The following is a 22,323-nucleotide window of genomic DNA, read 5'->3' on the forward strand; positions in this document are numbered from 1 at the left end:
CCTCAAGCTGGCGGACTCAGTCCCCTGTTAGGGTTCCAGGCTTAATGGGCAGGGGGCACATTGGGTTTTAGCCTGACTTGCCCCTCAGCCAGACACCTGGGAGCAGAGTCCACCTGGAGAACAGCTGACAGGACCCCAGTGCTCTGCCCACTGCTTTGCATGGTTTCACTCCCTTGAGTCCCGACTGAGCCCCACGTTCGAGTTTTATAGGGTGGAGGCACAGGGAGGCTGGTTTTGTGGGGCTGCTGTTGGAGGGCAGCTCTTCCTTTCTAGCTGGAGTTACTCCAAAAGAAAGGTGAGAGCCCGGCTAAGTTTAGGCTTCACGTAATGAAGAGGTCCTATGGAGAATTTTTGTTTTACTTAAATTTTGAAGAAATTAGAGTTGAGGTAGCTGTAATGACATTTTTCATCTTCCACTTCAGCTAAAAGTATATCTTCTGGCTTCTGCATAATTATTAAAATTCTATAATGATGGCAAGGATGAAAAAAATAAGAATAAAAATGGCAATATCTATTTACACTACTTTAATGAATTATGGGCACAGAAGCTCTTCTTTGAACGTGGAGAAAAGTAATGGGAAACATCATATTCTGTTGAATATGAGGTTTTCAGACAGTAAATTAAAAGGTACAGCTTTTATGTGTGAGCTTGACTCTCCTGGGATTGTGGACTTTCCTCTTTAACATACTTGAAATTTTAAGAGGAATTCATCTTTACTTTGTTTTCTAGAACTCCAGTGTCACCCACATCTACACTCTCCCCAAAATTATATAACTTGGTTACAGAATTTTAAGGCTTTCCATTATCCTTCAGTTTCTTTTATCTTTCAAGGAAAAAAAACGGGTTTTCACAGAATCTTGAACAAATTACAGTAATTTAAAATTATGCATGCAATTAAGGAACTTTTTTTAGAGAGTATTAAATGTTGTCATACAGGAATGGATGTCATTTTGAGCAATAATTGCAGTTTGCCACTTTGGTAAATTAAAGTGACTTGCTCCAGAATGATTGCTTGGTGGATGGATTTTAATTTCAGTGGCATGCCAGCAATTTCTAACAATGCAGTCTCCTGTTAGCAGGCCAGGGTCATGCCAGCCCCGGCCCTGGCTGGCCCATTGGGGTCCTTGCCCCCAGGGCCTCCAGGCTCCCATCCAGCTGATTCTTTTGTTCACACTGTCCCATCAGACTGGCTGCCAGCCACGGGCTTCTCAAGGCTGTAGACTCAGGAGGATTCAGATTTTGATTGTTCTCTCAGTGGAAGGGAGGGAGGGGAGCAGACTGGAGTTAGGTGTGGACTTGGGCCTAACTTCCCTTGCCGGAGGGATCCGGTCACATTCTGCATCACAGTTGGACATACACATTTTAAACCAGTTGTGTTGATGCAAACCTCCAATATGCTGATTGAGAAAACTGAGATTCTCACCTCACAACCATGCTGGCCTCTTCTGTTCCTCATGATCATGTCACTTGGCCTACCGCCTAACCCCCTTTTCTATTTTTTTTTTTTAATTAAATCCAAAAGTTTATAGATGATAGTGCCACTTCCAGATGTTATCCAGGGAGAGCTCCTGTGGTGGTGATGATGGGAAATTTCCCATGCACTTGGGAAAAAATCTGTAGGATGGACCATTTAAACCCCATCCTCGAAGGCAGAGTGACCTTAGCTGGGGCCGCGGCTCCCGCTGTGCTGCTCCGTGACAGTAATGAGTTTTGTGCCCAGAGCTAACCCGTGCCTCACTCCCTCTGAGCCTCAGATTTCTGACCTGTAAGATGGAGGTAACAAAAGAGCCTGTCTCCCAGAGTGATGGGAAACCTGCTCCGGATGTTGAAACTCTTGGAAAAACACTTGGCATGTGTTACATGGTCAAGTGAGTTATTTTTATTAGTGCTTCACCTGCTTTCTGGAAACGGGAATTCTTCTGTAGGCACCTGAGAACTTGTGGATGTGCCCGTTGGCAGTTGTTAAGAGGAGCTGCCTTCCATGGGGCTTGGGTGGGTCCAGGTGACTCTCTTGTGCCCTCGAATAAGCATGAGGTTTCCCTGCTGCTCTGTGCTGGTGAATGGCCAGGGGGGCTGAACCTTCAGGTCGCTGGGTGCCTGGGGCAGAGCATCCTCCAGTGCCTTCCAGGGGTCAGGAACCTGGATTCTTGCCCCTTCTGAAGATTCCATGAAAGGTGGTTATAACAGTAGCAATATTTATTTAGCATCTACAGGATGCTGAGGGCTGTCCTGAGTGCTTTGTATGCGTGTGTATGTGTGTGTCACATTCATTTTTAATCTTGCAACAACCCAACGAAGTGAAATTGTTAGCTCCATCTTTCAGACGAGGAAACTGAGGCTGAGGGCAGTTGGTAGCTTGCCCCAAATCACACAGCTGGCAGGGTTCCTGGCGCTGAGCAAGCCCATGCTCCACAGGTGCATTTATCACCTGATGTGTTTATAGTCCTGGCTGCCAGCTAGAATCACCCGGGAGCGCTCCGTGCCCCAGCCAAGTCAGAGTCTCCCAGGCGGGGCTCGGGCACTGGAAACATTCAAGCTCCCAGGTGGTTTCAGTGTAGAGCGCGGTTCAGAACCATGGGCTAGAGGAAGATCCAGGAACTGATTGGGGGTAAACGTTAAAAATACCCACAGCATTACACCAACAAAGGAAACGTTTTTCCCAAGAAGTAGATGAAGTGTGAAGTGATGACAGCCATCTTTAGGAAAGCTCTACCCCTAAGTACATACCTTCTAGATAAAGTCGTCTAAGGTATTCAGCAAGAAAGAACTGAAAGTACACCTTCCAACATTGTTAGCACAGAGTACCTGTCGGGTGGAATGGGGTGGCATACTACTATTTTCTTAGGAGGCACCTGAAAGCACAGAGCGGTTGAGTAATTTTTAAAAATCACACAGCAAGTTAGTTAAGGAGGGATTGAGAACTCAGACTACTTAATCCCTCATCTTTTTCTCTTAGGCTCATGGATTTCAAGAGAGGATAGGATTGATGGGAGAGAGGATAACTGGCTCTCAAAGTCACCCAGGGCATTTACAAACTATTCCTGACTGTCCTGTGGTGACCAGAGTCTGATGTGCCCCTGAGTGGTGTTATGTGTGTTTTGAAAAAGCTGCTAAGGTTCTTTTGTACTCCTCTCACTAAGAACCAATTTCCTAGGCATCCATAAAGTCCCCAAGTATTTCACCAGCGTTACCCTATTCTTTCCATTCTAAGTTGTTAGAATTCTTTCTTTTCTATTGTTTCCATTCTAAGTTGTCTAAAGGGAAATAATTTTGTAAAATACCCTTCCTTTTATTTAGCACTTAGAATTTTAAAATGGTTTTGAATCATTTTTGAGTCTGGTGCTATTTTTAAGAGTGAACCCATGTAGATTTGTGCAGCAGACTCGTCAGCGATTAGGTCGTTTGCCCAAGGTCGTGCATTACATGTCAGTGTCAGACCAAGGACACCTTTTCTCATTTCTCGTCCGTGTGTTCTCTGCCTGTCCATCCACAAGTGCTGGTTGGCAGTGGGAGTCTGGAGGCTGGCTTGTTGATGCCCTGGGTGGAGCTACAAGATAGTCCCTCTGATGGGTGTAAACAACGACGGGGCGTGTGGTGGCTCATGGGGCCTTCTTGGCACTTGTACACGATCTGTCCTTGCTTAAATGTAAGTGACAGTCCTAGAGGTGCGGAGGATCTGACGCGTGGACCATCCTGTTGGTGGAGGGCCTTGCTTGGCCTTTCTTCTCTGTGAACTTCTGAATCTTACAGCCGGTATGTGGTGCAGTGGGCTAAGCCGGAAGATGGAGTGTGCGGAGTGGGTGGAGAGTGCCTGGGGTTGATGCGTGCGTGGGGGCGTGGGTGTGCGCGCAGACGGGTGCGCATGGCGGGAGGGATGGGAGTATTCTCTATGGCTGGGGGGCTGGAACTGCTCTCTGGTGTCCTGGCATTGGAGCAGAGACCTATATAGGAAGTGATCTTTTGTCATCTGTGTCTATGGAAAGGGCATTCCTGGTAGAGGGAACCATAAGTTATGAAAAGGCCAGGATGCAGGGCCTGCTTGCCATCATTGCAGGACAAGCATTGGACCCAGCTTGGCCACAATGGGGGAGGCGGGGGAAGGGTGCTGGGAGAGGTCAGAGAGGGCATCTTAATAGGTCCTAAAGGAGTGTCACTTTTTTCAGTGATCTGGAGATTTGAAGAAGATATTAGTATAGCTAACATTTGCATAAGGTATTCAGCGATTTTATTTTAAAATCTACACATAAAAAACTTCCCCTGGTATCTGGATCCAAGCAGTTAGTGGGAGGTAGATAGTAATTAGTAGAAAAAGCAGATTATTTTCTGGGAGTCTTGTGCTGCTGACAATCCCAGGGACACAAGAACATTTTCACGTGTTCTGCTTTTTATTCTAGGTACACTTCTTTATGAAGGAAAGAGCATTTGCATTTACTTTTGGCTTATTATCTCACTGTTAATTATTTAATCCTGCGATTATTTTGTTACCAGAAAAATGAATTTTCTGTTTTTATTTAGATTAAACGGTGATCTTTCAAAGTGTGGTCCCTAGATAGTATCACCTGGGAATTCATTAAAAGTATACATTCTCGGACCCCACTCCACCTACTGAATCAGAAATCCAGGGGTGGGACCTGAGAATGGGCTATTTAACTTTTTTTTATTTTTAATTTTGGTTAAAAAAAATCCACATAATGTAAAATTTACCATCTTAACTATTTTTAAGTGTAGAATTCAGTGGTGTTAAGTATAGTCCCGTTATTGTGCAATAGATCTCCAGAACTTTTTCATCTTGTAAAACTAAAACTCCATACTTTTTAAACAACTCTCATGTCCCCCTCCTCTTCTCCCAGCCCCTGGCACCCATTCTACTTTCTGTCTCTCTGAATCTGACCACTCTAGGTACCTCACGTGAGTGTTACCATGCACTGTTTGCTTCTTATGACTGGCTTATTTCACGAAGCATAATGTCCTCAGGGTGCATCCATGTTGTAACATGTGACAGGATTTCCTTCCTTTTAAAGGCTGAATAATACTCCATCATCTGTATATGCCACTTCGGTTTATCCATTCATCAGTCGACAGACATTTTCGGTTGCTTCCATCTCTTGGCTGTTGTCAATAGGGCCGCCGTGAACATGGCAATGCAGATGCCTCTTCCAGATCCTGATTTCTTTTCTTTTGGATATATACCTGGAAGTGGGATTGCTGGATCTTGGCAAACCTCCTCACTGTTTTTCATAGCAGCTGTGCCATTTTAGATTTCCACCACCGAGAATGTGCATTTTTAGCACATTTCCCAGGTAAGACTGGTGCACGCTCGAGTTTGAGAACCACTGGATTAAAATGAGGATACTGCCCCTCTCCACAAATGTTTTTGTGACTGACATTTATGTGCGAAATTAATCTTGTTGGGGGACATTATCCAACAGGTGAGCCGTCTCCTAATTTTGGGAGGGGCCAACGTGAACTACAGGACAGAAGTGTTAAATAATGCCCCCATCCTCTGCGTCCAGTCTCACCTCGGCCACGAGGAAGTGGTCACTCTGCTCCTGGAATTTGGTGCCTGCCTGGATGGGATGTCAGAGAATGGCATGACCGCCCTCTGCTATGCGGCAGCTGCCGGCCACATGAAGCTGGTGTGTCTGCTGGCCAAGAAGGGGGCCAGGGTAAGCAGCAGCCTTCCCCTGATGGGTGGGGTCTGGGGAATGTCTTTAGGTCCTTGCTGGAATTATCATTAGCTGGGCCAGTCTCTTTTTTGTTGAATTACAGGGAACAGAAATTGCCACATAAGCAGGGTGGAGCTGCAGGCGCTGGTCAGTGTGTGATGTCTGATGCGGGTGCTCGACTGTCCAGCCTTGGAGAGAGAGAGGCCATGTGTTTTGCTCATAAGCTCCTACTCTGCTTAATATTGCCCAAGGGGAGGCAGGGTACCAGGGAGACCCCTGGCCACCAGCATCATAAGTAGGGCCATCCTTTCAAAAGCCTGCAAGTGGCAACCTAAAACTTATCACAGATTGGTTGAAAAGATTTTAAATGTTTGATTTTTTTTCCCCCTCTCTTGATCTTATCCCATTTCATTCATGTCATTTTTAAAACAATAAAATGAGTTCTGTGAGTCTTAGAAGCCATGTATGTGCTTAAGCACATGGCTGCAGGAGCTAAATGGACCAGAATCGTCATGTCTCCAACTGCCGGCTAGGACGTTGGGCAAGTTGTTGAGCCTGTGTGCCTCAGGTTCTCATCTATAAAATGGGCATAACACCAGTATGTAGTGTGAGCATTAAATAATATACTAGCATTAATATGAAGTAACTATATATTAAACAGGTGGCTCTAGGACTATCAATGTTAATAGATAAGAACCATGCCAAGCTCACTGTAAACTGTTTAGGTTCAATATCAGAATTTCATGGGGAAGGGATGCGTTTAAAAAAGAACAGACTAAATCTATTTGTATTTAGGATATTTAAGGTTCAACAAAAAGACATTAGGCTTATAGTAACTGTGGGCGCCTTTTTGTTTTTTTCTCTCAAAAATACAACATTTTGGGGTGGACCGGAGAAGGGAAATGCTGCAGTTAAGGCTGCCAGTGTGAGCGTTAGTGTACGTCACCACGCCTCCATTCCCATATCCAAGTTGTGGCTTAGCTTTATTCGGAGGCTAGCAGGCCCCTCCCCAGCCTGGCTGAAGGCTGTGTAGGAGGAGGGTGGGGGTTACATATGTGGCTTTTGCAAAGCCTCTGGGTGGGGGTACAGAGCATCCCAAGAATTTTCAAGCAAGGCGAGGCTGGACCCTGGGCTCCTCTTCCAGCCCTACATTGCTGGGTTTGGACAGGGAATGACACGTTGCCTGCTGCCTCTTGGGTTTTAGTAGGTACACAGCACTCAGACACTCCAACTTTGTGGCTAGCTGGGCTTCCCTGCTTTGTGGCCACACTTTATTACTGTTATGTCCCAGGTCACCCGCCTGCAAGCAGCTTCCCTCCCCAGTCAGATGCCACTCTGAGTCCCTTCCTGACCTTCCTTGTTCAGAGAGGTGTTTTCTCGATCCCTCCCTTTTGCTAGCTGCCCTGGATTGGTGACTATAAAGACCTGCTCTATTCCCCCAAATCGGAGCTCATCACAGCTCAGGCCACTCAGGCCACCGAAGGTGGGAAGCACAGGGCTTTGGCTGCAGTTTGGTGTGCGTCCTCACACGTACTCCCCAGAGGACTCAGAACTCGGAGTCGTTTCCTGGAGAGGCACAGGGAGTGAGGCGGGTGGCCTGTGACTACTAGATCTACAGAGGAGGCCCGAGGCCTGCAGTGGTGGGTGTGTTCATTAGGACCAAGTCATTCAAACGGACATTTGGTGCTCTCCAGAAAGACGCATTGGAACATGAACCCCACATCGCTCTGCAGTGGGATGGGGTTTGCACACGGTGTTTATGGTTCACACATGTTCTCAGAGAGGTAATACTAAACTGTGACCTTCTGTTCCTGCCCCGCAGGTGGACCACTTGGATAAGAAAGGCCAGTGCGCGCTGGTCCACAGCGCACTGAGGGGCCATGGTGACATTCTCCGGTACCTGCTGACCTGTGAGTGGTCGGCCGGTCCTCCCCAGCCAGGTGCGCTGAGGAAAAGCCAAGCCCTGCAGCAGGCGCTGACGGCGGCGGCCAGCATGGGCCACGGCTCGGTGAGTGGGGGTGCCGGGAGCCCTTCTTGGGAACCTGGAAGCCTTAGCCCCGTGGGTCGGTGTTTTTGCCAATCACCTTCGTCTGAGTTGCTACCTGTGACACACTGAAGGAATGAAAGAAAATGAGGATGTCAAGGGATAAGCGTTAGTTTGACCACGTGTAAAGATCTTCTGTTGGCATCACATCCTCCCGTGAGCGAAAACCTGGAGAGCCCGCAGTTTCAGTTTCGGTTGCGCATGCGCTCTCGCGATGGGGCAAGGCCGCTTCCACGTGGACCTTTTCCATAGCGTTCATTGTCGGCGCTGCTTTTTCTCTCTCCCCCGTTCCCTTTTCTGCCTTTACCCTCTAGACTAGCCTCGCTCGTCTTACACTTTTTTTTTTAACCTTTGATTCATTCTTTTGTCCTCGTGATCTGTTAAAAATAATCACATGGAATCCTAATTCTAAAATTGTTCTTGAGTATTGGAAGGATTTTTAAAAATAGAACTTCAGTGCTGGAGAGCGTGTAAGAATGCTTGTCATTCGCAGTTCCCACACTGAAGGAAGACTTCAGGCAGTAGTTAAATAGAGCACTTATTTATGGTAGATGTCGGTATTCCTCAGTTTGAAGATTTAGTTGTCATCTCCTGACCCGTGTCTGTGAATTTAATAATATTTTACCTGCGCTCTTCCATGTATTTCTTACTCTGTATTATCTTCAAGCAAATAGAGTTGCTGGTTTTTGGTAAGATTCTTCCCCACAATGACTTAAAGCCAGTTTGGGTGCAAAGGTGACTGGCTGGCCAGCTGCCTTTTGGCATTTAAAACACAAGGGCAGACATGAGCACATGTACACACGCACTGCTGACTGGCTGATTTTTGGCATTTAAAACGTTAAAAATACACACATACAATGCTTCAAACAACACAATATATTCCAGCAAGTTGAATGTGGAAACATATAAGAGATTGGAGCTGTGTTCTCTTAAGAAAGCCATAAAAGAGATGTACAAAAATATGAAACAATGCCAGTCAACTTACATATATGTTTTAGTTTTGGAACAAATATTCATTTTATTTAAAAATACACATTTCGTGAAAATGTCTTGTGTTACCATCTGATGGGTTTATTATTATTCCTTTAAAATAAAACTATAAATATTTTTTAAATACTCATTTACATAGATACGCAGAGAGCATGTTGACTATACATATCAGAAAATGTAAATGTTTTTCATTTTTAAACTGTTCCCAAAATCTGAGTGGGTCCAGAGTGTGGTAAATCATCGTAGGGAGGACAGTGACCTTTGTCTCAACTCGTGTTAAACTAGACTTGTTTTAAAGCTGGCTGGGAGGAATGCTGTGCAAAAGCAGCCTCAGCATAGCCAGTGACTTTCATGGAAGAGGGCAGGATTCATTCACTAGAGACTTGAAGGGTATGTTAGTTTCCTAATGCTGTTGTAACCAGCGACCACAGACGTTCGTGGCTTAAAACAACACACACTTATTCTCTTAAGTTCTGGAAGTCAAAAGGCTAAAAGTAAGGTGTCAGGAAGCCAGTGTTCCTTCTGGAGGCTCTAGAAGAGATGTTTCCTTGCTTTTTTCTAGGTTCTGGAAGCTACCTGTCTTCCTTAGTTTGTGGCCCCTTCGTCTGTCTTCACAGGGCATCACTTTTACCTGTGCTTCTGTGGTCCCATCTCCTCCTTCCTCTGACCCTGGTTCCTCCTGTCCCTCTGTGAGGAGAGTTGTGATTATGTCAGGTGTATAATTCGGGATAATCATCCCATTTCAAGATTCATATACACATCTGCAGATTCCTTCCTGGCATCTAGGGTGATGTTCACAGGTTTCCAGGAGGAGGATGGCGACAGATTTCAGAGCCGTTATTCAGCCTATCGCAGAGGGCGTGGATTGGGAGACTGGAAAATGGCTTTGTCCTGCTCTCCTGTCGCTGCTATTGCACAGGGTGAACTCTGGCTCTGGTTTGGGGCTCAGTTACTTCCATTTCCCCATAAGCCAGCACTCCTGCCTCCACACCTGTGACCCAACCACTTTGACGGGGAGTATTCTCATAGGGAAAAGAAGAATAATGCTGTCAATGGAAAATCATCTAGACACTACCATTTATTTTATTTTACTGAAAAGGTGTACATCGCTTTGTTTTCCATACTTGTGAAAAAATGGATTCACCATTTTCTGGCGATTTATGCAGCAACTGCACTTTGTGTGATCTCCCGTGTCCTCTGTTGATTAGGCTGGCATATTTGGGTCACGTTGGAATTCATTAGAATTCTGAGTACCTAGTAATCCTGAACAATGTTGCTGAAATTCACTGAGTTTTTTTTTTAGTTCTTCTCAAAGTGAAAATGTGAATAGCATATGAATTATGCTTGAAAATGGTTTTCATTATATTTTCTCTCCTTGTGCAGCATGAGATAATCATGGTTAAAAAAAAACACTGTCCTTTGATATGTGGGATGCGATAAGTGCATATGGCTATAAGATCTCACCTTAAATCATCTTGCCACTTCTGACAGGTGGTCCAGTGCTTGCTGGGACTGGAAAAGGAACATGAAATAGACGTCAATGGCACCGACACGCTGTGGGGAGAAACAGGTAATTATGATTCCACTGCTTGTAGTCTGGGCCAACTTTCTTAATGTTTTAGCCCCCATTTTGGCCTAATTGTCTTAAGAATGACTTGGGATGCATGTAGTCTTATTGTTATTTTATCATGAGGCATTTGAAGTTTAGAGCTTTTAAACCTTCCCAAATGAATAGTAAAACTTTTCTAGAAGCATATAAAATTTGAATCATTTTGAATTAGATTCGTAGTTCCTGTGCATCTGGTGAATGTCAGCTTAGAGATACCTAAATAAGGTGGTGGCTTCTGCTTTGCGCAGTCTTCCCATGTCCTAACCAACTTGGTCTCCTGCCACCGTGCAGAATGAGCAGGGCAGGAGCTTCCAGCCCTGTGCTCAGTTGAGTCAAAGGTGCTCAGTAAGGAAGGCTGGGGCTTGCCTTGTGCAATGAGAGTAGACTCGGGCCTCATGGGGACAACTTAAAACACCAAATACAAGCTACCAAGTCCATTTCCATTGGTGCAGGGTATGTGTGTGAACTGTAGTGTGGGAAGGAAGCCTGAGGTGAGTACATCTTAATGAAGATCTGAAATGTCAGATAAATATGGATAATGCTGCTTGGAAATTTCCCATTTGACTTAATTGGTACTAGAATGTAAGACTTTAAGTTATGAGTTGTTTAATAGATGTAACCAAGGATATTTAATATGCATTTCCAGGCTGTGTCCTATGTGTGTTCATAGTGTATATGACTTATGTTTCTCTTGCACAGATTTATTTCCAAATGCTTCTTAATGATTTTCTAACAAGCCAAATGGTAGTGTGTCGAGTTTATTGGCCAGCTCATACTGAGAGAAAGCCTCAGAGAGTTTCCTGGTGGGGACTGCACGCCTGCATCTCGGAGCTTTCTGGCACCCTCCCTCCAGGGCTGCTGCCATGCTCTGCAGTGCTAGTTGTGGGCCGTGGGAGGAGGTGGTGTGGCCCCTGGTTCCAAGGAGCACACAGGACCCCAAATGGGGTTGGATTAGGCTTGGGGCTAAACGTGTGTAGATTTAAATATTGCTCTTAATTCTTTATGGAGTCTTTCCCGCCCATTTAAATAGTACAGGCTACTCTAGAGTTTGGTGAAAGAAGTTTCCTTCCACTTCCGTATTGTGTTGTGGCCAGTAGCGTAGCTGAGTAGGTCAGTGCTTGATTTTGCTTTGGGCTCAGCCAGAAGGTCTGAATCTCTACCCTTTCATTGCCTAGTTTAGCACCTTTGGACAAGTTACTTTGCCTCCCTGTCAAATGGGGTAAATAGTACCTGCTTTCCAGATCATGGTGAAGACTGAATGAGATAAGGCAGTCTTGCCCAAATATACCCGGGTGATAAGAACCCCTTGGGCTCTTGTGCCCAGAAATTCTGATTGATTAGGTCCAGGGTGAGCCCAGGACTCTGTTTTCCTAACAGGCATCCCAGTCATTTCAGATGAGTCATGACTTCAGGACAAATGGAGAATTGCTGTGAAAAGCTGTGGAAAGTGCCCAGCTTAACAGTGACAGCATGATGAGAGGTGCCCGTGATGACGCTGGGGGGTTAGTGCTGGTGATAGTAATGGCACATGCTTGGCTCATGTGGGAATCTCCAACCTGTAATACTGAAGATGATTTTTCTTTCTGGAGGAAAACTCCAGAGAAGGCCTGCATGTGAGGGCTCTGGGGGAGTGGTCTGTTTTGTCCCGTGATGACCAGTCCTGAATTTCAGCAACCCCCCTCCCCTTCCTTGAGAATCTGGTAGGGTGATGGCTAAAGAGACGTGTAAGAGAAACTGCGGACTTCCCACCGATCTTAATGAGAAGATGAGTAGCAGTTCAGCCCCTTCCAGACCCTCGTGCGTCACCTTCAGACCACTTTGCAGCCTGAGAAGCAGCTCGCACCCTTCCTCACCAGGCGGTAGGGCGAATTTCGTCAGCCAAGAGTTTGAGAGACTTTTTTTTTTAAGTTAAGCTGAGAAAAAGCTGAGCACTGTTTCTCAGGCTTAGGGGGACCCGGCAGCTCTGTGGACTGTGTGTCAATAAAACCAGTCTTGCTTCTCTGCATTTTTCTGTCTCATACCTTTCTCCTATGTTCCTTCAGAAATGACCTCCAGTGTCTACTACCCCGAACCCTTCTCCCTTCCAGGTTTGCGGTTGTCAGAGGAATCTATTGAAGTCTTGCACAGGAAGTTTTAGATGAGGGAACAGCTGCAAATAGGGGGCTTTGCATGAATCACTCAGATGTTGAGGTCTGTGTTTGGGATTTGGCCCGTAGGGTCCATGTTACCTGACCCCAAATGCCTCCTGGAACAGTAGGCCCTGTCAGCTCATATTCCTTGTTCTCACCACGCAGCAGCCTGGCGCTTCCCCGGCTTGTGCCAGCCACACCTGCTGTGTGCACTGGTTCTAATTGCTTTAGACCCTGGGAAGGGAAAGCAATTGTTTTGTTTCCTGGTTTTGTTTGGTCCTCTTTCCTGGGTGTGGTCAGTGGTGCTCTGTGTCTCAAACACTCTAGAATGGAGCTTGTCTGTCTCCAGTCACAGCCTGAGGGTGGGATCCTGAGAGGGACCCTGTCTGGGGTCTAAGAAGATGACGGAACAACTCGAAGCTTTGTATGAATAATGCAGTTCATTATTTCTCTTTGAACCCTTGTATAAGTTTCTACAAGTCTGTTCAGTATGCATTTAGCTACGAACAGCTTGGCTTTAAAATAGGAGTTGATGGGGTTAGTAGGCAGGATCTCCGTGGTCTGCTTTTGGCTCGTGCACCCGTCTTTGAAGGGCCCGTTGTTTTCTGTGCAGCTGTGTGCCCTGTTTAGAGCACAGCTACCTGTCCATCTCTTCTGTCTCAGCCACATTCCAGAAGTGGGGGTGGTAAATCCATGCACAAAGTGCTTTTCTGCCAGGAGAGACCCTTGCAGTCCTAGTGTGTCTACTTTACTTTGCAGAAGGGTGGTTGTTGTGCCTGTTGCTGATTGGAAGCAGCGGGTCATCGGTGAGAGGTGATTGACAGCTGACAGCCAGAGGGGAGGGAGCACAGGGAACGGTCCCTCGTCACTCAGGCCAGTCCATGTGGGGATGGCGGGAGTAGGGACAGTTGGGTGCCTTCGGTACCCTGACTGTCTCCCTGCTGATGACCCAGAGTCACTAGACGTCATCACAAAAGGGGATGGTTCCTATCTTAGGTTTAAAGAGACAAGAAAGTATAATCTATTTGTAAGACATTCATGTAAAGTGGTAACAATGTTTAGTTTGGGCATTTATTGCAGTAAACCCATGGCTTTTAGAAAACATGCAGAATATCTCTACTGGTTTCGTAGAGTGAAGAGCCTAATTTATCTAAGTCTCCCTCTTCCCCAGCCTCTGGAGCCATTTGGTTTTTCTGTCTGCTTGATGTTTGGATCCAGCCCTTTACTAATCCAGCGGTAGTCGGGTAGCTCTTCAGTGCTTCTTCTCGTGCGCGCTCCGATGAAGTAGTATGACAGTCACTCGGCTGGAGAAGTCGTGGGACCGTCAGAAGAAAGCTCGGAGGACTGGGCTTGCTCGTGTGTCTCCCACAGCGGCTCTGCCCTCAAGGCAGCCGAGGCCCTTTGCTCTGTGACATTCACGGTCTTGGTCCCATGGTTTTGGGCAGCCTGAAACATGACGAGAGCCCATCAGATGCCTGTCTTATCTCTGTTTTGGGCATTCCACAGCCATGACAAGTGGGTGCTGGCTCCCACGAAGTCCCGACCCAACTGAATGACTGTTTCCATGTCAGTGTTTGGTGTCAGTCGGCCCAAAATGATCAGAGATGCCTAACTGGTGACCTCATGCTGTTGTGAATTGTCAGAGGAGCTGTCTTTCTGAACTCCAGGCAACTCTCGAGTCTGTGGGCCTGCTGTCTGTTTCTGGTCAGGACTTCTCGTTCTTTCTAGGGGAATAGAGGCCCTTCTGTTTCAATGTTTGCCATTTTACATGCAAATTTGCCAGTCTTCTAGGCAGCGCCTTCGCCTCCCCCAGCTCCTTTGGGTCACTTTGCAGTTCCCTTCATAGTACTTAGGACTTAAAAATTTGATTGTTGATGTTGCTTATTTGATAAAAGCCGTTTTTCCCCAAATCACGGGCTTCAGGAAGACAGAGATCTCCGTGTCTCTTGTGCTCATCCATGTGTACGGCAACTGTCTAGTGTGGTCCAGTAGAACTTTCTGTGAGGATGGAAATGCTCTCTATCTGTGCTGTCCAACTTGGTCGCCACTAGCCACTGGTCTAGTCTGGTGCTTGTCACATAGGTGCTGACTGAATGGACAAGTGGGTTTAAAGAAAACTAAGCCCTGTAATTTTTAAAGTAGGTGACATTCACTTTGCAGAAAAATGTGGGAGAAATTTTGTTGTTGGAGCCAGAGGGGTAAGGAGCCCAGTTGCCTGTGAGGACCTAGTCTTCAGGTTTCTTTGTGTCTGTCACAGCACAGGTCATGTCCCACTGGATTCCAGGTTGGCTTAGAAAGTCTTGTCCAAGTCACCAGTGCTGCCCATGTGCTGAGGGTGTGGCTGGGTGCCGGATTGCAGCTTTGTGAACACAGCTATTAGTGACCAAACGTGGTGTGGGCATGGCTGAAGGGATAGAATAGCCCATGCCAGCCCCATCTTTGTGTCCATAACGTCTCCCTCCCGGCACCACCAGCCCGACTGCCCACCCCGGGATGTGCTGTGTCCTCACACTGTTGTCCCCTCAGAAATCCTTCTTTTTTTGTTTTTTTTGAGGAAGATTAGCCCTGAGCTAACTACTGCCAATCTTCCTCTTTTTTTTTTTGGCTGAGGAAGCCTGGCCCTGAGCTAACATCCGTGCCCATCTTCCTCTACTTTATATATGGGATGCCTACCACAGCATGGCTTGCCAAGAGGTGCCATGTCCGCACCCAGGATCCGAACCGGTGAACCCTGGGCTGCCGAAGCGGAACATGCACACTTAGCCGCTGTGCCACTGGGCTGGCCCCTTGGAAATCCTTCTTACTGCTTTATAGCTAGTGTGCCAACAGGCCTAGAGTCCTGGGCTTCACACATGGATAGGATGCTGTCTTGCCCATCAGCCAAGAGCTGCCGTTCCCTATTTCTGAAAGGGGATGCCCCATCAGAGGGCGTTAAAGTCTGACTGATATCTTTCATGTAAAGTGTTCTTTTATGTTGTCTGGGCTATGTTAGTTGGTAAAATACTTTAGTTGGTAAATACTTGCCAAAGAAGTTTAGTCATTATAAATACTGTTTTTGATTGCTAAAGCTGTAAAAACACCTTATTTGCCTTTATTTCCAGGAAGGGCTGAGCTTTCTCCACTGTGAATTGAGTAGGTCATTTAGCTACACAGCCCTCCCTTTTCGTAGCTCGTTGAAGCAGTTTAGCTCAGCATGTCCGCTAACCGCAGTTCACTATTCTCCTTCTGGATAGGACCTAGCTACCTCTGGAACTTAAATCTGAGGCCTGGCCCTATCAGCTGGGATGGAGGTGTTTCTAGGCCAGTCTTGGGGGTGGAGGGTCCTCACACCTGTTTGCTTACTGGGCCATGAAGCCAGATAATGAGTTGTATTTCATCCTTGATGTTTTAAAAGTTTCTGTCTTGTCTCCATGGAACTGCTTTAATTTCCCACTTGGTGGCTCTGCCTGTCCTCCTGGAGGTGAGGTGTCCCTCAGCTCTCAACTGCAGGTGGACCAGGTCATGGACAGCCGAGCTTGTCACACCCGAGGCTGCCGCAGAACACAGTGCATGCATCCCAGGGAACAGGATGCCTTATTGTTGGTTTAAAAATGACCCTCTGTTCGTTTGAATTTTACCTTACGTCTTCTGGAGAGAGGGGCGCTGTTATTTGATAAGGGTTTAACGTAAATTTCAAACTTACTGGATTAAGTTTGGCATTCACATATGTATGTACATCTCAAGGCAGAATTTCACGTGACAGCCTGGAAGGAGAAAAGCATTTGTCCATTGCTTGTTGGGCATGTGGAGAATTTGTCAAATGTATCCTGTCGAGAAAAGCTAAGTGACTTGCTGTTGTGCACCTAAGATACTCGATTTTTTGGAGCCCTGAGCATCTCACTGGTACTGTTGGAAAATCCTTGTCATGGCGTTCCTTCCTCTGCTGGTATTTCTTTTAAGAAAGGATGGTAGGACTAGTGGAAATCCAGGTTTCTATTGGTTCAAACAAGGGTGGAAGCTCTTGATTTTTCTTGGCTTAAAAGCATGAAAGAGTAAGTAACCCAGAACCCTAGAGGGTGTGAGGAAGAGGGTACCTCAGGATGGGAGGGGTAATCCAGGATCCTGGATAGTTGGGGGAGGGGGTAACCCAGAACACTGGAGAATATGGGAGAGGGGGTAGCTCAGGGCCCTGAAAGGAGGGAGATGAGGTGGGGTAACCTAGGACCCTGTAAGAGGAGAGACAAAGTAGGGTAATGTAGGACACTGGGGGAGGGGGTGACTCCAGCCCTGGCAGGAAGGCAGTGGGTGTGGGGGTCACCCTAACAGTAGAGGGAGATTTTGGGGTAAGAACTAAGGAGACTGGGTTTGTCCACACTCTGTCCTCTTCCTGCTCTAGCAGATGCCATGGGTTCACCCCTGACATGAGTGTGTTCTGGAGACCACTCCTCTCTTCTGAGATGGGAGCAGAAATCAGCTGACCTGTGTGTCCCTTCCCTCCAAGGTAGGCGGAGGGGCAAGGAGTAGGGCGTGTCAAAAACCCATAGTGTGCGTCTCAGGTGCAAATGGACTGGTGGCTTGACCACTAACCAGAACTGTGTTCACCACCTTTATCACGTCGTATGTGCTGTACGTGGGGTTCATTGTTCTAGCAAGTAGTTTCTCCCTATGCATTTAAAAAGAGTGACAACAAGCTCCTGCTTTCAACGTAAAAACTTGTATAGTCATCTGTGGCTTAACAACGGGGATACATTGTGAGAGATGTGTCGTTAGGCGATTTCGTGACTGTGCAAGCATCATAGAGTATACTTACACAAACCCACATGGTATAGCCTACCCCACACCTAGGCTGTGTGTTACTGCTGTTACAGGACCACCATCGTATATGTAGTTTCTTGTTGACCAAAATGTCGTTACGCAGCGCATGACTATACTCAACTACGTGTCGGTAGCTTAGAGCTTCTTTACCTACAAACACTGTGGCTTGTCTTTCAATCAGCCGCTCCTAGAAGGATTACACGTGGTTCATCTGTGCCCCCTCAGAAAAATCGTAATTGAATCTTTCAAATTCTGATTGAAATGATATTTGGATTCCTTCTTACTTTTCTTTTTTGAGAGCGGTTGTAAACTTGTGTAGAGTGGTTTTGTGAAAATGCCCCCTTTTTACGCTGACCCTCCCCCCCATGTGGAGTCCTGCACATAACTGTCCCCATGGCACGTGCTCAGCCCTTTAAGGGGAGAATGAAGAGCAGCACTTTATACATGCTTTAAATAATTTGGTGTGTAAGAGGATCTATCAAAAATGTGAGCGTTCTCAGCACACTTTAGAAGTAACAGCTGTTCAAGGCTGCGATCTTCTGATAGATTTTTAGAACAAAGTCTCTATGAAATGTGATTTATGTTGTCCATGTTTTAGGAAATTGTTTTTAAATTGAATTTACGTTATTTATAGTGCAGATTATTCCTCAAAGGATTTGAGAGGCTTATTTGAAATAATAATATATAAGAATGGGGGAAAATAGCGTCAGGAATAGCACACGAGAAATAGTACAGATATTCCTGCCATAATGTCCTGAATGTTCACTGGCCATTGGATGCCGTGTAACCAGAGTGAGAAGGGAACATAGTGATTGTAGATTATTTTTACTGTCCATGGGAGAAAGCTTACCAGTTCTTCAGGAGAAGAACAGTGTTTTCGGATATTATTGGTCTAAAACAACATTCATAGTCTGTTTGATTAGTTAAATATTTTTAAAGCAGATTTCCTGGAGGCAACAGCATAGGCGTTAAGAACTCCGACTCCAGCCAGACTCCTTGACTTCAAATCCTACCCCTGCCTCCCACTGGCTGTATGACCTTAGGCAAGTTGTTTAACTTCTCTGGGTCTTATTTTCCTCATCCGTGAAACCAGGATGAGTGGTACTTGTCTCATAGAAGTTAGTTGTATATTAAATGAATTTGTGAATTTGAAGGGCCGTGAAGTATCATATAGGGAGCACCTTACAAGTAACATAGTATATTACAGTATGTCAGGATCTTCCTATTTTGATTGAGAGCATGGCTCTAGTTCGTTCAGCTGCTTGAGTTCACTGACTGACACTGATTGGCTTCATGATCTGGGGCAGATGATGTACCTCTTGTGACTCGATTCCTTTGGCTCAATAAAATGGACATAATAAAAGATTCTTGTCAAGAGTCAATGGGAATTCACCCATCGTATTTTGCCCAGAGCTTGGCAGTTCTAAGTGTTCAATAGATATAATGTGCTGCCAGAGTTGCGATGAGTTGATTGTTAATGTTAATTATTATTGTATATATTAATTTATGCTGTACCTTTGGTCTTGATTCATTGAAATGAATGCTTAAGTGATAGAATCTCACAGTTATTTGCAATTACTTTATGGATACGAAGGGCAGAAAAGAATCTTGGTCATATAGGAAGTCCTGCTTAGTGACAATTACACATTTCATTTCTTTAAAGAATTCCTTGGCAATTTGAGATTCATGTTTTTGATCTTTAATCTATTCATGGAGACTGACAGCGTGTTTTTACAGGAGAACTTGTAACATGTCAAGGGTGTCTTGCTTCCTCAGATTTGCTTCCCGCCCTGTTTCAGCCCCTCGTAGGGAGCTCGTCGGGCACTGGGCTGATGTGGGGGAGCGAATATCTTCATGGGATGCCTGGTGGCTGCCTGTTGCCTTGGAACACAGATTCCCTGTCCTTGACCCCAGCCTGGCCTGCCGCTGTAGGCCTCCTGGGAGACTTCTGCCAAGTGGAGAACAATAAGGAGGGTCAAAATAACAAGGAAGGTGTTCCAAACAACAGCTTGGTAAATTCAGAGAGCCTTTGGGCCGTGCTGGCTTCCTGTCATAAGGTCGCTGAGCGGCTGTGCCCCTCCCAGCAGGGACTTCAGTCAGGGCTGGGGGTCCTGGAGGTTTCTCGGGGGGTCGTCTCCCAACACAGTGACATTTTTCAGTAAGAGTAATCTTTGTTGTGTTTCATTTTATCCTTTACGTTGTTGAGGACTAGGTCAAATATCTGCCCAGTCTTTGTGGAGATGAAGAATTTATAGCTGTTAGGAAGTTTGTTCTTCTAACGGAAACTCTCCCCTCCCTCAACAACGGAAGGAAGTGCCTAACAAAGCGAGGCTGTGAGATTTGGCGTTTATAAATCTTAGCCCTGTTCCTAGAAGGTGGAGGAGGGGGTGTTGCCTGTTGTTTGGGTGGGTTGGGGGGAGCGATGCTACTTTCATTCAGTCAGGACCTCAGGGCCAGCCTCCGGGAGGCCCTCAGTGTGACAGCCTACCCCAGACCCAATGGCACCAAAGCCAAGTCCAGGCTGTGGTCAGCCTCTGCTGTGACGTAAAAGGTCAGTTGTTGGAAAGTGAAGGAGGAGGGGCTACCATTCCCAAAGAGTTTTTTAAAAAATCATAAATTGGGGCCGGCCCAGTGGTGTAGTGGTTAAGGTCCCACATTCTGCTTTGGCGGCCCAGGTTTCACTGGTTCAGATCTACACACTGCTCATCAAGCCATGCTGTGGCGGAGTCCCACATACAAAGTAGAGGAAGACTGGCACACATGTTAGCTCAGGGACAATCTTCTTCAAGCAAAAAGAGGAAGATTAGCAATGGATGTTAGCTCGGGGCTAATCTTACTCACAAAAAAAGAAAATCATAGGGGCCAGCCCCATGGTAGAGTGGTTAAGTTTGTGAGCTCCACTTTGGCGGCCCAGGGTTTCACCAGTTCAGATCCTGGGCATGGACATGGTACTGCTCATCAAGCCATGCTGAGGCGGCATCCCACATGACACAACTAGAAGGACCCACAACTAAAAATACACAGCTATGTACTGGGGGGCTTTGGGCAGAAAAAGGAAAAGTACAATCTTTAAAAAAAAAAATCATAAAATCCCTAATTACGTTTTACCTTTTAGATAAAACAGCTGAGGATTTTCAGCATTTCATGTGCACTTTTTGCTTCTGTTCTCCTTTCCAGTTGTGTGGGGTTTGTCCAGCAAGCCTCCAGTTGAGGTTGAAACATCACAGCCTTTGTCACATCTAATGGTTTCCATCTTGGTCCCAACTAGATGACATTTATGAGAACCCCGCTCCTTACAATTAATATTGGCTCTTTCATTTTTTTCGTTTTCCATTCATTTTTTATAAAAGATGGGGAAAGCCAATATATTTGGGAAGAAATTGCACAAATAAACACAAGTAGAGAAAGCAAAGCTGAGCCACTCTACCCACCTCATTCTCGGCTACCTCAGCCAGGAGGAAGTGCCCTTCTCAGGTGTGAGCTGTTTTGCTAACGTGCTCAGCTCCAGCCTTGGAGGGTGGTTTGGGTCATCAGTGTGCCAGGTATGGAAAGGGCACTGTCTGGAAGTGGGGAACCGCTTCTGTGCACTGACCTGTCACCCTTCTCTGAAAGTCTCTAAGCTGGGGACAGAGGGATATGAGGGGAAAATAAACGATCCATCGTTACAGCCTCGAGCCGGCCATCCTGTGCCCAGGTATCACGGCCCTGTGTGTTTGAGTGACAGATCTGCCATAAAATGTTATAAACAGCCCTGTCTGTGGAATGACTGTGTTCCTGGCAAGTTGAGAGTTGAGTTTTTGTAAATCAAATCCTTGCCCAGAGAACTTTAATACATAAAAGATTCCTGCAAATGATCCATTTTACAAAGAACCATGTCTCACTGTTGTTTTCAATAAGTTCATAGTGTTGAGTGTTAATTGGGTTTTCTTAAAATGAACACCTGCTGTGACAAATCTACTCATGCTCTGAAGACAGAGGACAGTATTGCTGAGTTAAAATTATTCAGACTTGTCAGAAAATGATAGATACTTACATGGGAATTTAATTACAAAAATGCCATTTTGTTAAGGAATTTGCAAGTAAAAGAAATTGTGTCCAGTTTGAGTCCTCGGAAGTGCCATGTGTTCACCTTGATTGTAGAGTTGCCATTTGATACCAAGTCTTTTCTCCTTCATCTTTGAATTTCATTCGCCAGAAGACAAGGCCTGCCCCCCTGCCGGGTGGTCTCTCCTCCATCCTGGTCCCTCCCCCCTTTTCTTGTGGCCCGGCAGAGCGTGTTGACCCTCAGTAGAGGCTGGTGGTCAGCTCAGAGGTCGGCCTTCTCGGCAGAATAGTTGGAATTCCTGAGCAGAGTCTTGCCAGTGATTTGTTTGTTTAAACATGTGGCTGACTATTCTTCAGTCTCGCTTGTTTCCGAATATGGTATCCTTCAATCCTTGTGGCTGCTGAAACTTGAGAGACACCCTAGCCTCAGGGGTCCTGAGTGATGCGGCCAAAAATATTCAATCTGAGTGAAAAAAGGAACACACAGGTCCTATTTGTCGGCAGCCCTTGAAAACCAGAGCCTCGTTAAGGATCTTTGTGCAGAATGTGGCCTGTGTTCGGCCTGAGGAAGCTGTGAGACTCAGCCTGTGCTTGTAGGTGCTGTGTCACCTCCAAAGGAAGTTCATCACCAGATGCACAGCCAGTCAGGCTGTAAAGGAACAGAACAGGATCCTGTCGCCAGGCCTGGGGGGCGCTCTCGTCTGCTTGTCAGCTGCTCCCACTTCGGGATTCTGTGGTGGCTCCGTAAAACACACGGCCCTATTTTTAGTGCCGGCTGTCATTCCTGATGTGCTGCTCTTGCAAAAATTCATCGGCAGCTGCAACAGACTTCCTGATTTAAAGGCCCCGTTTATAATACGGCAGAACTTGTTTACCAAATAAAAGAGAATGGAATGTTAGGGTGGATCAGCTGCTTCAGACCTCATCGACTGAGGAGCCCTGAGCTTTCTCCTTTCCATGTTGTCCTGCACACGCGCTGGCCATGTCCCCACCAGCCACGTGTGTGTGTTCATTCATTCGTTCGTTCCTTGCCAGAGTCAACTACA

At 46.2% G+C, this 22,323-nt stretch overlaps 1 protein-coding gene across 33 annotated transcripts in view; it reads left to right on the forward strand.

Annotated features, from left to right (window-relative positions):
- The window catches only part of TANC1 (tetratricopeptide repeat, ankyrin repeat and coiled-coil containing 1), a 229,055-nt gene that overhangs the window by 189,107 nt on the left and 17,625 nt on the right, over positions 1-22,323 (forward strand). For all 33 annotated transcript variants that reach the window (XM_070507820.1, XM_070507823.1, XM_014859495.3 and 30 more), the window contains 3 exons: positions 5,431-5,667; positions 7,490-7,675; positions 10,193-10,271. In XM_070507820.1, coding sequence (XP_070363921.1) covers positions 5,431-5,667; positions 7,490-7,675; positions 10,193-10,271 — 502 coding nt within the window. The remainder of the gene's footprint in view (positions 1-5,430; positions 5,668-7,489; positions 7,676-10,192; positions 10,272-22,323) is intronic.

The sequence above is a fragment of the Equus asinus genome, chromosome 4 (genome assembly GCF_041296235.1).
Source record: "Equus asinus isolate D_3611 breed Donkey chromosome 4, EquAss-T2T_v2, whole genome shotgun sequence".
Lineage (NCBI taxonomy): Eukaryota > Metazoa > Chordata > Mammalia > Perissodactyla > Equidae > Equus > Equus asinus.